This window comes from Propithecus coquereli, unplaced genomic scaffold (genome assembly GCF_000956105.1).
Source record: "Propithecus coquereli isolate 6110/MARCELLA unplaced genomic scaffold, Pcoq_1.0 Scaffold90, whole genome shotgun sequence".
Classification (NCBI taxonomy): domain Eukaryota; kingdom Metazoa; phylum Chordata; class Mammalia; order Primates; family Indriidae; genus Propithecus; species Propithecus coquereli.
The window spans coordinates 3,816,440-3,831,827 of record NW_012155285.1 but is presented as its reverse complement, the minus strand read 5'-3'; the positions used below and the strand labels follow the sequence as shown (position 1 = coordinate 3,831,827).

Below are 15,388 nucleotides of genomic sequence, written 5' to 3'. Positions count from 1 at the left end.
AAAAAAGAGGAGAAGGAGGAAAAAGGAAGAGGGTCTTTTAGATCAGCATCATCATGAATATGGTAGATGTTTGCTTAGAGCAAGGGACAAAAAGAGGAGGCAAGGAGAAAGCACGTAGGGATTTTTTTATTGTTGTTCTTTTTGTTTAAGCATTCAATCTGTGCCAAGTGCTCTATAAATTATTTCAGCTAATCATCTTTAATAGCCCTAAGAAAAAGATGTTAAAATTTCATATTGTTGGTGAGAAAAGCAGCTCTGCAACATTAAGAAACTTGTCCAAGATCTCACAGCTGGTTCTGAATGTGAAGGGTCCACACTGTCTCCTGTCTCCACAACTCCATGGAGGTCAAACATCTCCTATGTACAAATGGTTACTAACCAGCTTACCTCCTTCACAGTGTCGTGTGGACTGGCAATCATTGGCTATTTTTTAAATTTTAATTTTTTTTCATCAAATGCTATTTGAAAGAACCTGGTAATGACCACTACATTTGGGCTAAAGAAGAAGACTGGAATTGAAAAGTTAGGATGTGACAGAGAGAGGCAGTCCCACCCGGCCAGACATCTAGGAAGCTGCAGTTGATTGGTGGCTTTCATGAGGAAGGAGGGGTCTGTTTCCATGGTGTGAACACAGCAACACTCCAGACAGTTCAGACGCCTGCCAGTACAGAGCTCCTTGGGTTTCGTTGAGACAGTAAGTATTTTTTACATTACCCTCTCTTGTTTACTATAGTTATTACAGATCACTCATCTTTATCAGAACTTATATTTGCTGATTACTTTGCAAATTGAGACACGTATACCAGAAAGATAGAAAATCAAGTGCAATTAACCAAAGTAGCAGGGATTCATGTAAAGGACAGTTTGCTAAATTTTAGTAGTCAATGATAGGCTAGTGGATTGTACATATTTTCTGCAAAAAAAAAATAATTGTTTTGTTTCATAGAAAGCCTCTAATAATAGTGGTTTATTTTTTAAAAGCAGCTCTATCAAAATAATTCACATACCAAAAAATTGGATTCATTTAAAATGTACAATTCAGTGGGTATTACAGAGTTGTGAAACTGACACCTACCACAATCTAATTTGAGAACATTTCATCGCCCCAAAAAGAAATCCTGTACTTACCAGCAGTCACCACCCCCACCCCAATCCCAGCCCTAGGCAACTGATAATCTACATTCTGTCTCTATAGATTTGCCTATTCTCGGCATTTTGCTAAGTGGAAGCATACAATATGTGGTCCTCTGTGACTGACTTCTTTCACTTAGCATGTTTCAAGGTTCATCCATGAAGCATGCATCAGCACTTCATTCCATTCCATTCTTATTGCCAAATAATATTCTACTACATGGATGTCTCACATTTTATTTATTCATTAATCCACTGATGGACATTTAGGATGTTTCCACTTTTTGCCTATTATGAACGATGCTATGAACATTCATGTCCATATTTTTATATGAGCATATGTTTTCATTCTCTGGGGTATATAGACTGATACTTTCCCGATTGAGACTGCGTGGTACTAGCACGAGGATAGATATATACAGAGCAATGGAATAGAATTGAGGATCTACAATTAACCCTGACATTTAGGCCCAATTGTTTTTTGACAAGTGTGCCGTGTATAAAATTAATGCAAAATGGGTCACAGACCTAAGTAGAAGACTTAAAATTATAAAATTCTTGGAGAAAAACACAGGAGTAAATCTTTGTGAGGAAGAGAACCAACTTCATCCTTATATCCAGTTGTCTCAGCACCATTTGTTGGAAAGACTCTTCTTTTCCCATTGGATTGTCCCGGCATGCTTGCTGGAATCCTGAAGCATGAGTCCTCCAACTTGGTTCTTTTTCAAGATTGTTTTGGCTATTCTGGGTCCCTTGCATTTCCATATGATTTTTAAGGATCAGCTTTTTCATCTCTCTGGAAATAAATTTTGATGCCCAGTGAAAACTTCTACTTGCATTGCAACTCGCCCATGGGCAGTTGTGAAATCTCCTTGGTATGAACTCAAGTGTGGAACAAATGTGGTTGGTGGAAGTGTAAACCTGCTTAAAGGCTTGTATGAAGGACAAGCAAAAAGGCTTCCAGACACCGATTCTAAAAATGGTTTTGTTTTTAGTGACATTTTCAAATTAGAAACACTCTAGTATTTTTGTTTACCAGTTTATCATTGATCACATACTCCAGTGTAAGGGTTTTCCATTAAAACATATTTTAAAAGTAAAAAGCAGTCTGTGCTATCTTCTCTGTTATCTAACAGAGTACGTATAGAGCACCTACTTCATATAACGTGTATAACACTGGTCCTGCACACCAAAGATCCTGATTCCTTTTGGGCTGAGGCCCGGGCATCTGTATTTTAAAAAATATACTGGTGATTGTCATGTGGCCCCTCCATTGAAAGCAACTGCGGCATCCTGACTCCCTCCTCAGGTCTCCAGTCTTGCTGCCTGCCAGACCATCCCTGACTTCTCAGCCCAAGAGAGATCTCTACTCAAAGTGTTGGGAAGGAACTAGTAGCTGCTGTGGGAACTTGTTACAAATACAGGATCTCAGGCCCTGGCCCAGACCTACAAAGTCAGAATCCGCCTTTTAATAAGATCCCCACATGAGTTGTATACCCCAGAGGTTGGTAAACTGTGGTCTACAGACCAAATCTGCCTTACCCCATTTTTGTAGGCCACTGCCTGAGGAGTTGGGCCTCTGTGGGTTAGTGCTCTGAGACTGCCAGAAGTGAGCCCAGGCAGCACCCTCTGCCGCTGCTGCCCCATCCACTCCCAGCACTTGCCCCTGCAGCCCACGGCTGTGCCTGGCTGCGCCCAAGGTCCTGCTGGTCACCACCTACACACTGGGGACTCTGCTGTTGGCAACTGCTGGGACCAAGCAGTGAAATCTCAGTATGGGAGTCTGTGATTCTGTGAGCAGCCTCGTGTCTGGCCACCTGCCAAGTTGAGGTGGCTTCTCTGGGAGGAGGGATTGCTGGCTGGGATCTGGGCGTCACTAGAGCGGAGAATGAAGCTGCCCATCCCCCCTTAGGCCTGCCCTGAGAATGTCTCCAGTTGAGGGCTGCTGGGCACAAGGAGGGTGGACTGATCTACCCCAGGAAAATGGGGCAAGGTGGGACAGGAGTTTTCTCGCCTATTAAGTTCTTAGATAACAGCCTCAATTTTGCTTCTTGGCATAACAATGTTTACTATTTGGCCCTTTACAGAGAAAGTTTGTCAACCCTTGATCTACACGTTAAAGTTGGAGCTACTTGCATTTTGCAGTGTGCGTCTCCCGGCCATAGACATCTACGCCTGGGCTTGGGGTCCTCTACCACTCTCAGTCACCGACGTGTCTCTTACCCATCCCTTCAGGACCCAGCCTGGGTCAATTTTAGAGGAAAGCTCCTTTTATTTCCTGGTCTTCCAGAATGGCTCCTTCTCTCTGTCCCCTGGGCACTTAGGGCATTGCATTTTAATTGTGTTTACTTTTCTTTCTCTCCCTCCAGGGCCTTTCTCACATTTCAGTGTATATCAGACTCACCTGAGTTTCAGATTTAGTAGATCTGGGGTTGAGCCCAGGAATTTGCATTTCTAACAAGTTCCCCAGGATGTTGCTGCTGCTGGTGGTCACATTTGGTAACTGTGACTCCAGCTCCTTCTAGAGATCTCAACTTAAACCTTGAGATCAAAGAGACATTCCCAATGGCCCCATCTCAAGTGGCTCTGTTCCCACTCTTGCTTTCTATCTCAGCTCCTTATTTGTTTATATCAGCAGTCCTCAATATGTGGTCTCAGGAATTCTTTGCACTCTTAAAAATTATTGAGAACCCCAGAGAGTTTTGGTTTATGTGGATTATAGCTATCAACATTTACTCTCTTAGAAATTAAAATTGAGAAAAATTTTAAATGTTGATTAGTTCATTTAAAAAACTATGCAAACTCATTATACCATAATATGTATATAATTTTTATGAAAAATATGTTTTCCAAAATAAAAGTAATATGAAGAGTGGCATTGGTTTACTCCATGCCCCCCTCAATTTCTTTAATGCCTGGCTTATAGAAGATGGCTGAATTCTCTCATCTGCTTCTGCATTTGTTGTTTTGTTGCTTTGTTTTGTCAAAGTATATACAGAAAATCTTTATATATGTGTGTCTATATATATACACATATGTGCACACATAAGTATATTTATATAAAGTTAGAAAAAGGAGTAGTGTTTTTAGATAATTATGGATATTCTTCTTTGACACTACACCAAAATTGGACAAGTGGCAGTGTCTTAAAGTTTAGTTGTGTTACCTCCCAGAGAGGACTGTTTACTTGGCAGGTGTCAGGCTAATAGACATGGCCAAGTTGGTTATAGCAAGGGGGTTTTATTAGCTGATACAAGTAAGGATAACACTGGGGATAGTTCCCAAAACAGTGTGTCCCTGAGCAAGGAGGTTGGGCTGGGTTTATAGACAAAGGGTAATGAGGTGTGATTTGATTGGATCTTGCAATGAGGTGATGCCAGGAGGCGTGATTGGATTGGATCCTATCACACAGTCTCTGTCCCCTTCTTAATTCAGTCCCCACTCCTTGGTCTGAGCACTAAGGTTCTGCCCGTGGTTGCATGCTTGGTTCATCTGGGCATGCTCATGTTATGTGACCTTCAACCTGAGGGGTCCATGGCAACTAAAAACAACTGACAGTTTTGTTGCATTAAAGTTGAGCCAGATTGGTCTGGTGTGGTTACATTTGCAGTGTGGAATCTGAAATGATATCAGTGCATTTTCTGTGCTGTTTAATTAAAATCCATTGGTTTATCTCAAATGGTTCTCTTTACCCATGCATGATTTTGTAACATCCTATACTTGTAATATGGAAAATATTGGTCCACAGGGTGATGAATATTTTTCAATGTTGACACAGTTTATGATACAATATTTTAAAATAACATTTATCGAGTCATAGAATCAAAGGTAAAGATTTAATAAAAATAATTCTAATTGTTTCATTTAGGATGTTCCTATGAAACTGGCTTTTTTTTTTTAAACTGTAAGTGTGTGGTGAACAGCATGACTACTGGTCCAGTTTGGTGTCACTGCCCTGCTTTGTGCTCAGGCACCAGCTGTTTTCTACACCATTTCCTTTGAACCATCAGGACAATTGTCAACACATTGAAAATGGCCAGTAACATTTTAATATAATGAAAACAGTTTGGATCCCCTGAAAGAGCCCCAGGGATCTCTAAGGGTCTATAGACTATAGTTTGAGAACTACTGGTTTATGGCATAACATTAATAACTATTTTTGGCTATTTATATGTATTTTTGCATCTTTTTAGCTCCCCAACTGGTGTAGCAATTGTATTTAATTTCCACAGAGCACCCGCTGGTGCTGGATCCAGTTTATACTGGATTCAGAAATCCAGTATAAACTTTTCATGTGGATTGACACTTATCTTCACAACAACCCTGGCAGATTATACTTATTCTACAAATGAGAAAGTTAGGATGGAATTATACAACTAGCTAAAGGTAACACTTCTGGAACTTTGAAGTAGTAATAAGAAACAGCACTGGGAGGTGGTTTGATGACAGAGAGCAGAGTGCCAGCCCATGAGTTTAGACATAAACTATGTATCAATAGTTTTGGGATAGGGGACTGGCATGCACTAACCACAGTAGCTAAGATCTAAGTGCACACTCAGCAGAGCACACACAGGAAGCAACCCTAGATGCAAAGTCATGTGACAGGAAAGAAAATGAATGACACAGAAGTCCATGAGATCACTCACTAAATAAAGGATTGTATGGTATTTCCCAAGTGGCATGTCTCTCCCACAGGTCTCTTCTGTCATGGAATTAGCCAAAATGTCAGACATGACAAAGCTCCACCAAGCTGTGGCTGCAGGGGACTATAATTCAGTGAGAAAGATTTTGAAGAAAGGTCTCTGTGACCCAAACTACAAGGATGTGGACTGGAATGACCGGACCCCACTTCACTGGGCTGCAATCAGAGGTGAGTGGGCAATGCCCAGGTAGAGGCATACTTCTGAGCCCACCATTCATGAGGATATCAGTCAGTAGGCTGTATGGAAGAGTGGAAAGAACACTTTTTCGGAGCCAGATGGAACATTTCAATCCTGACACTGCCACTTACTAATTGTAGCACCTTAAGCAAGTGATTTAGCATCTCTGGGCCTCAGTTTATTCATCTCTATAATGGGGGCAGGAATGCTACCTTGGAGTCCTGTGATGGGGATTCAAAAAGACAATGTGTGTGTAGTGCCTGTCATATAGTCTGCTCTGAATATTAATCCTTTTCTCTCTCAAGCTCTGCCAGGAATGGAACATCATGGGAAAGAGTAGGGTCTTTGTCTCATTCATCACAGAATCCGCCATGCTGGGCATGGCTCAGTTATAGAATTGGAGGAGGATAGTGGCAAAAACTCAGCCAATGGGCTTGTGAGGGCTTTGGCATAGAACACCACTGAAGAATGTTAAGTAAGAATGTGTTGTAGTCAACCTTGCTTTTTAGAAGTTTGTTTTGGCTCCTGTATGGAGAATGGGTTGGCAGGAAGCAAGACTGGCTGCAGAGAAATTAGTTGGGATATTTTTGCAGAAATCTAAGTACAAAGTGAAGGTAGCTATACTACAGTGCCTTTTAGTGAGCATTTACTATGTGCCGGGCACTGTGCTCTGTACTCTAGGCCTGTGATTTCACTTGTACTCCACAAGAATTCAACAAGGTAATATCCTTAATTTACAAATGAAGAAACTGAGCCTCAGACATTTATTTCTTGTCCGAGGTGCCACTTGTTAGCAAGTGGTATCCTCAGGATATGAACTCACATCTGTTGACTAGAAAGCCTGTGCTCTTAACCTGTGCCAGCTATAATGTGAGTGGGACTTAAAACATTTGTTTTTGAAGTCAGCATTGAGACTACCAAAAGCAGAATGAGCCTTTGCAATAGGCAGGTAGAGCGTGACTTGGGAGAGAAAGCAAGATTCCTAGCAGGGCCAGAGGCAGCGGACAGGGGAGGAGTACAGGGAACACCGGGAAGGTGCAGGCTCAGGGTGGGGCAAGGTTCATGGGGTGAGGGTAGGGCCCTGAGTCCCTGGTAAGAAGGGGCAGAAGGGAGGAGGGGATGGTGACAGGAAACTGGAAGCTCCTCAAAGGCTCCCCAGAGTCCTTCTATTGTGTTACCCGGGTTGGCCCCGGCCTCAGGCCACCAGAGACATTTTTATCTCACCCCCATCCTGTTTCTTCTTGGTCCATATAAGGGCAAATGGAAGTGGTGCACCTCCTGATAGAATATGGAGCCAGGCCCTGCCTGGTCACCGATGTGGGCTGGACCCCTGCTCATTTTGCAGCTGAGTCAGGCCACCTGAATGTACTCAGAACTCTCCACGCATTGCATGCGGCCATTGACGCCCCAGACTTCTTCGGTGACACACCAAAGAGGATCGCACAGATCTATGGGCAGAAAGCCTGTGTGGCATTTCTGGAGAAGTAAGTTTAATTTTTTTTTTTTTCACCTATAGAAGGGACAGAGAAACAAGAGTCTATGATCAAGGTCTTGGCTGACACAGTGGTCTCAGGTCAATGAAAATGAAATGAGGAAATTCAGCCAATGGACGATTGTTTTTATTGATTTTTTAGTTGAGCTATTTAATTTTTTCATTGAAATGACTAGTTTGTGGGTGAAAACTATATTGACCTATTGTTTTAGAGTATACAAAAATGATCTCAGATAAGAGAGTGGGGATGTCAAGTCTGAAGATGGGACATGGTACAAGAATCATGACCTTCGGCCTTCTGAAAGGTCTCAAACTAGCTTGGCCTTGCGCAAGTCAAGTCACCTTCCTGACCCTTTGTCTCCCCATGTTTAAAATGAGGCTGGTGAACTAGACTTTTTCTATTTTTCAGGACCTTTCTATCTTTTTAAACTTCTATGTTCATCTATGAACCCCCTACCTATCCACACACCAAAGATAGGAATTTGTCTAGCATTTGTTCATTTTTTCATTCTACTGAGCATTCAAACATAATTAAGTACCAGTTATGTATATAACAGTTATATCTCTGAGAGGGATGGAAATAAAATTTAGAAATTTATAATTTGATTGGGTCAACAAGTAATTCATACAAGAAAAAGGAGAGTAACAGAGGGAGGGCATCGTTGCTTGGAAACCAAATGAGACAGACAGCAAATCTATGTGTAGGGGCAGTTCATGGTGGGGGAGGAGGGTGACAGTGAAATGCCCTCCTAAGAACTTCAAAATACAGTTATCTTCAGAATGTTAAACTAAAAAAATCTTTGCCTGTGATGAGATTGGTTATCTGTAGAAGTAACCCAAGAGACCCTCTCTTAAAGGTGGTGTCTCACAATAAAAATATCCAAAATCACAATTGAGGTGATTTGGGAAGTAAAGAGGAAGAACCTTCAGTCCTGACTCGCAGACTGTCTCTTCTCCCCAATTTCTGCTGTTATCCCCCACGTTCCATGATCTCCATCCACTGTGGACCTCGGCATCAGCATTATTCTCTGAACTTTTTAAAACGCTGACATACCACTATGTGACCGTAACTCCCTTCATTTTATCAGTTCCTACGTCATCACATAGGTCTTTGAAGATCTCTTGTCATCCAACTTGTCTTTTTTCTCCAATCTATCACCTGCCTGAAGATGTCACTAATTTCCCCTTGCTGTCTGGACACCATGATACACTATTTCTTCCACTCTGTTCCTGCTAGTCTTAACTTCCCAACCCTTGGTCCTTTTGTAGCATATAATCCAGAATTCCCAACCTTGAATGAATCTCTATCTTCCCCACTCCTATGCATGGTCAGCTAGAGATAATCCCACAAATAAGTAGATGGATATCCCCAGAAGTTTTATGATTTCCACCTTTAGTGGAGCCCTCAGAGTAGCTTGGCTGTCTCTTCCTGTCATACTCTCTCCTTGACAATTCCAATTCTCCTTGACAATTTTCCATCACACCTGAGCTTCTCAGAGGGTAAGTCTTCTGCTTCAGAGATAATATTGAAGCCATGGGGGATACATTTTTCAACCTATAGATTTTATAAACACCAATATCAGTTCCTTCTTGCTTTCCTATCCCTCCTGTGAAAAGTGTTATACCTTCCTATGGACCCTTGATCAAATCTTTTATGTCTTCTACAACTATGATCCCCATCCCCTGGGCCATGGACTGGTACCCATCAGTGGCCTGTTAGAGACTGGGCCACACAGCAGGAGGTGAATGGTGGGTGAGCAAGCAAAGCTTCATTTGTATTCACAGCTGCTCCCCATCACTCGCATCACTGCCTAAGCTCCGCCTCCTTCAGATCAGCAGCAGCATTAGATTCTCATAGGAGTGCAAACCCTGCTGTAAACTGTGCATGCGAGGGATCTAGGTTTCTGACTCCTTATGAGAATCTAATGCCTGATGATCTGAGGTGGAGCAGAGGTGGTGATGCTAGCGCTGGGGAGCAGCTGCAAATACAGATTATCATTAGCAGAGAGGTTTGACTGCACAGTAAATGTAATGCACTTGAATCATCCTCAAACCAGCCCCCTCACTCCTGTCCATGGAAAAATTGTCTTCCATGAAACCACTCTCTTGTGCCAAAAAGGTTGGGGACCGCTGTTCTACAAGACCATCATTCATGTATTCTTTGTTATATTTTTATTCTTTCTCCTGCATTTTTAGTTTTTTCTGTTCCTTCCTTTGACTTCCTTTTGGTGTGTGAACACATTCAAACAGATTCTGTTAAAGACACAAAAAGTCAAAGGCCCCTCTAACTTCTGCTGTGTCTTTCTTCCTCCCTATACATCTAAGCTACTTGCATGTCAATCTGCGCAATTATCTGTACTTTCTCACCTCTCACCCACTTTTCAGACTTCTTCCCCCATCCTTGTACTGAATCAGCTCTCAGCCAAGTTCCCAGGGAGTTCCTTCTTGCTAACCCAATGGCCTCTTCTCAATACACATCTTGCCTCTACTTAATTCAGTATTTGATATTCCTGAAACTCTTCTCCCTTGCTGTATCTGATGCTGCTCTCTTTTCGTTTTCCTTTTACCTCTCTGATCACGTCTTGTGATTTTTTTATATGCTTTTCCTAAGAATAAATCTCATGATTTACTCTCGCATGCCTTTTAGATGCTGAAATTCCTCATGGTCCTGTCCTTGGCTGTCCTCTACTGACTTTCTCTGAGTAATCTCCACCCCTCCCTAGTGACCTGTGGGTGGATGAACATGATACATGATTTCAGCCTAACTGAAGCGGAGGAGGAGTGGCTCCCCCACATATAGCGGGGAGTGCTATTGCCATGGAAAGTACACAGGCAGGGATGAGCAGACAGAAACAACAAAGGACAATCACATGATGTGCCAGTCATTCCTACTTACCAGCATCTCTCTCTAGGAACTTCCCTTCTGACAAAAGGTTTAGAAAGAAGAATCCTTGATTAAGGGGAAATTAGTCTGGACCTTGAAAGACAGCTAAGACCTGGCTAATGGAGGAAGGAGGAAAACTGTTGATTTGGAGTGAAGGCACCAACTTGGAAGGCACAGGTGGTGTGTATGTGTGAGGAGGAAGAGGGACAGTGGAGGGACAGTGCAGGAATGAGTGGCCTGGCTAAGCAGAGATTCACGCTAAAGAGGAATAGAGGTTAAGGCGAGTGGGTGGGTGACCATAGTGAGCCCGGCAAGCACATGAGTGTGAGCTCAGCAGGGGACTGATGAGCTGGAATAGATGCCCTAGCAATTGACTCGTGTAGCGGGGGAGGTGCCAGTGGTGCTGTGCAGGTAGAAGTGAAGACAGACTTCAGGCGAGGAGATCACTTGAGGAATTTCTTAACAATTCACCTTGTGAGTAAGTGAGCTCCCAGGCTAGGATGTTGAAGAAAAAGGACGTAGGAGAATTTCAAAAGAAGCGTAAACAGTATTTAATAATTCTCCGAACATCCTAGAGATCACCTGGAACCATTTAACTTTTGATTCAGCCTCCCTAAGTGATAAACCACTCATGCAACAAATAATTTTGAGTCCTACTATGTGCGGTCATTGAGTAAGACACTAAAAAGGGCCTGAAGATAAGTCAGGTACAGTGCTGGACATCAAGAAGTTCTCTGTCTGGGAGAGGAAATCACTTGTTTACATAAATAACACAAATACGAGATTGAGAGTGACAAGGCAGAGGAGGGACGATTTGTGGTCTGAAGATAGAAAGGTCATTTCCAGCTTGGGGAGAGGGCAGTGAGGGTCAAGCAGGTTTGCTGTGCTTTGAATGAACTGTGCTTTTTACACTCAAGATGCTGTTTGCCCTGCCCACACCATCATCTAGCCTCTCAAATTCCATTTGTCCTCATATTGTTCAAATTTTATCTCTGTGAAGTGACTTTCGCCAATGTTTTCAAACAAGTCCCATACTCACCTTTGGCTTCACATACAAAACTTCCCATTGTCTATGTGTGTATGATAATCCATTTGTCTGTCTGTCTATCTGTTTATTATCCATCCGTCCATCTACAATTATCTATATTTTTACATCATCCATCCATACATATAATACATACGTAATTATGTGTGATTTTTATTTTCTTCCTTATGTTTCTGTACTTTTAAATGTTATACAAAGAACATACATCACTCTTACAATTAGGAATAATACAATTAAAAACAAACAAAGGAAAACAGCCTCCCAGTTATAGGCAGGTTGCTTTATAAATGTGAGCACTTTAAGAATGAGCAGCATCTTTTTCAAACCGAGTGACTGTCTTTGAGCCTATTAACATCTCACTGCGGTCACACCAGTTTTCTCTACCTCCGAGTAGTTTCTGTGGTGTGGGAGACCTGCCTAAGTGTACCCTTGGAAATGCTCACACGTGGCCTCCTTCCTCCTGGGCTGCCCCTGCCCCGTGTGGAGGAGAGGCCCCGCTGCTCCCGCGTTCAGAGCCGCCCCTTCTTTCCTAGGGCCGAGCCCGAGTGCCGGGACCACCGCCGCGCCGCCCTGCAGAGGGGGCTGCCTCTGGATGAGCGGGACCGAGACTGGGACGCCAAGAAAAGGGAGCTGGAGCTGTCTCTTCCCTCCCAGAATCGAAACACTAATAAAAGGAATAAGAAAAGCCAAGGCCCCCCCAGGCCCGGCAATCCCAAGGACAGGAGACTGTGAGAGGAGCTGGCAGGCGCCTGCGATCTTTGATATTTACGTGACTTTACTCACAGCCCTTACCCAGCGGGCTTCTGCCGGAAGCTCATGACCGTCGTTCAGTCTGAAAGTCTTGCCTGGGTGCTCTCCATAGCGGCTGTTATTTCCTTGCTAAAAAATGCTGTCCGCAAGAATTACCATTTTGTCATCAGTGATTCGCACTGTCAGCATCTCCTCACCCTCCTTCCCCTGCAATTACAGAATTTCAGAGGACAAGGGAAGAGTTTTCCGAAGGCAACCTGATTTTTTTCAATGTTAAAAAAAAAAGTAAAAACAAAAATCTCAAAAATATTCAATGTAATCAGTTCAAGCTATGAAAAAAATTATTTGTTGTTGCATAAACCAAGCAAAGACGTGAACAAAGGTATTTTCCAGTTTCTAGCTATTTTTTCTCTGTGGGTGGGAGCCCACAATCCCAGCATGGACATTTTTATCCACGATCATCTCTACATAGAAACAGTCTGGGCAATAAACCAGCTCAGTGAGAAATAACTAGCAACCCTGGAATTAGTTTAATTTCATCCCAGATAACTAATGATAATGTCAAATAATGGAACGTGATTATAGGTCTACTTTTTCAACTGAAAATGTAAATACAGATCAGATACTCCCAATAAAAATATAGCATCCAAACTGAGATGTAAAATGCACATTAAATTTTGAAGACTTAGTACAAAAAATGTAAAATGTCTCATTAATAATACTTAATATTGATTACATGTTAAAATAATAATATTTGGGATATCAGGTTAAACAAATTATATTATTAAAATGAATTTTATCTCTTTCCTTTCACTTTTTAAAACATGTGACTGCTAGAATGTTTGAAATTACTTATGCGATTTTCATTTTATTTCTATTGGACAGCACCGCTATGGGAACTCAGACAACATACAAAGACCCTACTAGTAAACTGGTCTGGTGTGTTTTACTTTTCTTGGCTACTCCACATTCCAGATTCACTAATTTCTCTGCCTAAATCAATGTCTTTAGCTACTAAACATCTTTATTATGCATTCTTCAATTAATGCTTGTTTAATACAGACCATACTTGGTTTGAATGTTCTGAAATGAAAAAAAAAAATGCTTGAATATCTTATAGGAAAGCAGTACAGCTACAGAGGATACCTTTTCTAGTGTTTATCTACCCCTGAGAATCAATCCCTTTCTCTATTATCCGAAATTCACAGGATGGATCCTGCTTGCCACGTTTTTTGCTGGTCCCCAGCCAGAACAAACATCGGAAGACAACTGACTTGAGAGGGACTAATAGAATTCTTCTCCTGGGTATTTGAACAGAATTCTTCATGAGATGTTGGACTAGTAGCAGATAACTTCAGAAGTATGGAATGGCTAATTCTACAATAGGGCCGAGAAAGTACAGAGAGGTCTTCTACAAAGAGGAAAAGAAAACTGATGCAAAAGATGGAGAGATCGAGACAGATGAATAGATAGACAACACCTTTTTATTCCTAGTTCTGGCTCCTTACTCAGGAATCTGTGAAATATTATTTTCATAATAAAATTTTCTCTTTACTTATAGTATATTGAATTGATTTTTTTCCCTTACAACCAGACTTTTCTAATATGTACAGTATTTTAAGCTCACGGGCTTATAAATAAAGCAGACTTAGGTTTGCATCCTCCTCTGTTGAAATAGACAGTAATCCCCATTTGTTGGGGTTGCTGTGAGGATGAGACGGACAGTAGTATGCAAAATGCTGGCATTGGTGCACTGCAACTGCTCCATGCCATGGCTATTGCATTACTATAGAAGTGAGCTCAGTTTTCCCCTGGGAATCCCAGTGGGGTCCAGGAATAATGCCCTTGACTAGTCAAGTGAGGATCTCCATTGTCCAGTCCATAAATATCCCTTGCCTAGTTTTATGACATGGATAATAGCCTGTCTTCCATTGGCTGGACAGACCTGGACCAAACTGGGATAAGTCAAGTGTCCTTTGGGATCTCTTACTGTGTCCACAACTCTATGGCCTCCCAGTGCCCTCACTGTGCCCTCCTTCCATGCTTATTCTTAAGGAGGTATTAGGAGAGATATGTCTTCTCCCATGAGTTTTTGTATGGTAAATGAGAACAACCAGGAAGAGGACACTAAAACAGCTTCTCTGTATGAAGAATTTGATGCAATATAGATAGACTCTGTGCTAAGTACTTTACATGTATTATATCTAGTCTGCATGACATACCTGCAAGGCAGGTATTATTATCCCCAATTGATACCATAAACTGAAGTTCTGAGAGGCTGAGTGATTTGCCCTAGGCCATCTGGCTGATATTTGTATAGCCTTTAAAGACTGACTGGATTTGGATGGAATGCTAACCCTCAGGCTTTGGGACCGTGGGCAAGTTGCTTAACTTTCTAGTAAATTGGGAATAATACCAGTGCCTATGCCATAGTGTTGTGGTGAGGATTAAATGAGATTACACATGTCAAATATTTAGCACAAATGTCTTCCACACGGTAAGGGGTCATCAAATGTCAATTGTTGTGGTGCTTAGTATTTTTCATAGCCTTCAATGTCCCAGATATATAACAGAGAAGAAAGGCTTGCTAAGAAGTGTTAGCGTCAGTCCCGAGGGAAAGTTTTGTGGCGCTGTATTCTCTCTGAAGCCCATCAAAGCCCTGAATGCAGGTGCCCACCCATTTCCCTGCCCCTGAGGTTGAGCTCTCCACCAGGCAGCCTCAGGGCTGAGGCTCAGCCCTTGCAAAGTGCATGGGTAATAATAGATGAACTTCCCACGTCCTGCCTTCCCTCTGTTGTGAGGCCAGTCCAGCTCAGTGGATCTGAGGATGTGAGCAGGTGGAGGGTGTGGTATTTGCAACCCTCATCTGTTCTCTCCCAACCTCACAGGCTGGGAGGAATTAGCTGTTCACACAGTATAGGAAATAAGGGCGGCACCATGTCATAGAAAGGGCAGTGGAGAGGAGAGAGGCCGTTCTGGGCTTGACTCGGCATGGAACTGACCATGTGACCGTGGGCAGTGATGCTGGGATAAGAACCCTTACCTGTAAAACAAGAGGATAGAACTGGATTAAGATCACATTTAATCCTGATTTCACATATAAGTCTGGGACCCTCTGACCTAGCCAGTCAAGAAACCAAGATAAAGCAGGATGTTTTCCTGATGAATTCACACAGACATCCAATCTAGATATTTAAATTAAGATA

General features: G+C 42.3%; 1 protein-coding gene across 1 annotated transcript; it reads left to right on the top strand.

The window, feature by feature from the left end:
- The first annotated feature begins 5,833 nt into the window (after positions 1–5,833).
- ANKRD66 (ankyrin repeat domain 66) lies at positions 5,834–12,164 on the top strand. The gene is made up of 3 exons (XM_012664655.1): positions 5,834–6,001; positions 7,267–7,495; positions 11,966–12,164. Exons 1-3 carry the CDS (start codon positions 5,839–5,841, stop codon positions 12,162–12,164), a joined length of 591 nt encoding a protein of 196 aa, XP_012520109.1. The 5' UTR covers positions 5,834–5,838.
- Positions 12,165–15,388: the final 3,224 nt, after the last annotated feature.

What these genes read in the sequence shown, in the direction of transcription:
- ANKRD66 (XM_012664655.1), top strand. Translation starts at nt 5,839, where the DNA reads ATGGAATTAGCCAAAATGTCAGACATGACAAAGCTCCACCAAGCTGTG. An exon ending in TCACTGGGCTGCAATCAGAG is followed by an intron (nt 6,002 to 7,266) that starts GTGAGTGGGCAA and finishes GGTCCATATAAG; the next exon opens with GGCAAATGGAAGTGGTGCAC. An exon ending in TGTGTGGCATTTCTGGAGAA is followed by an intron (nt 7,496 to 11,965) that starts GTAAGTTTAATT and finishes CTTCTTTCCTAG; the next exon opens with GGCCGAGCCCGAGTGCCGGG.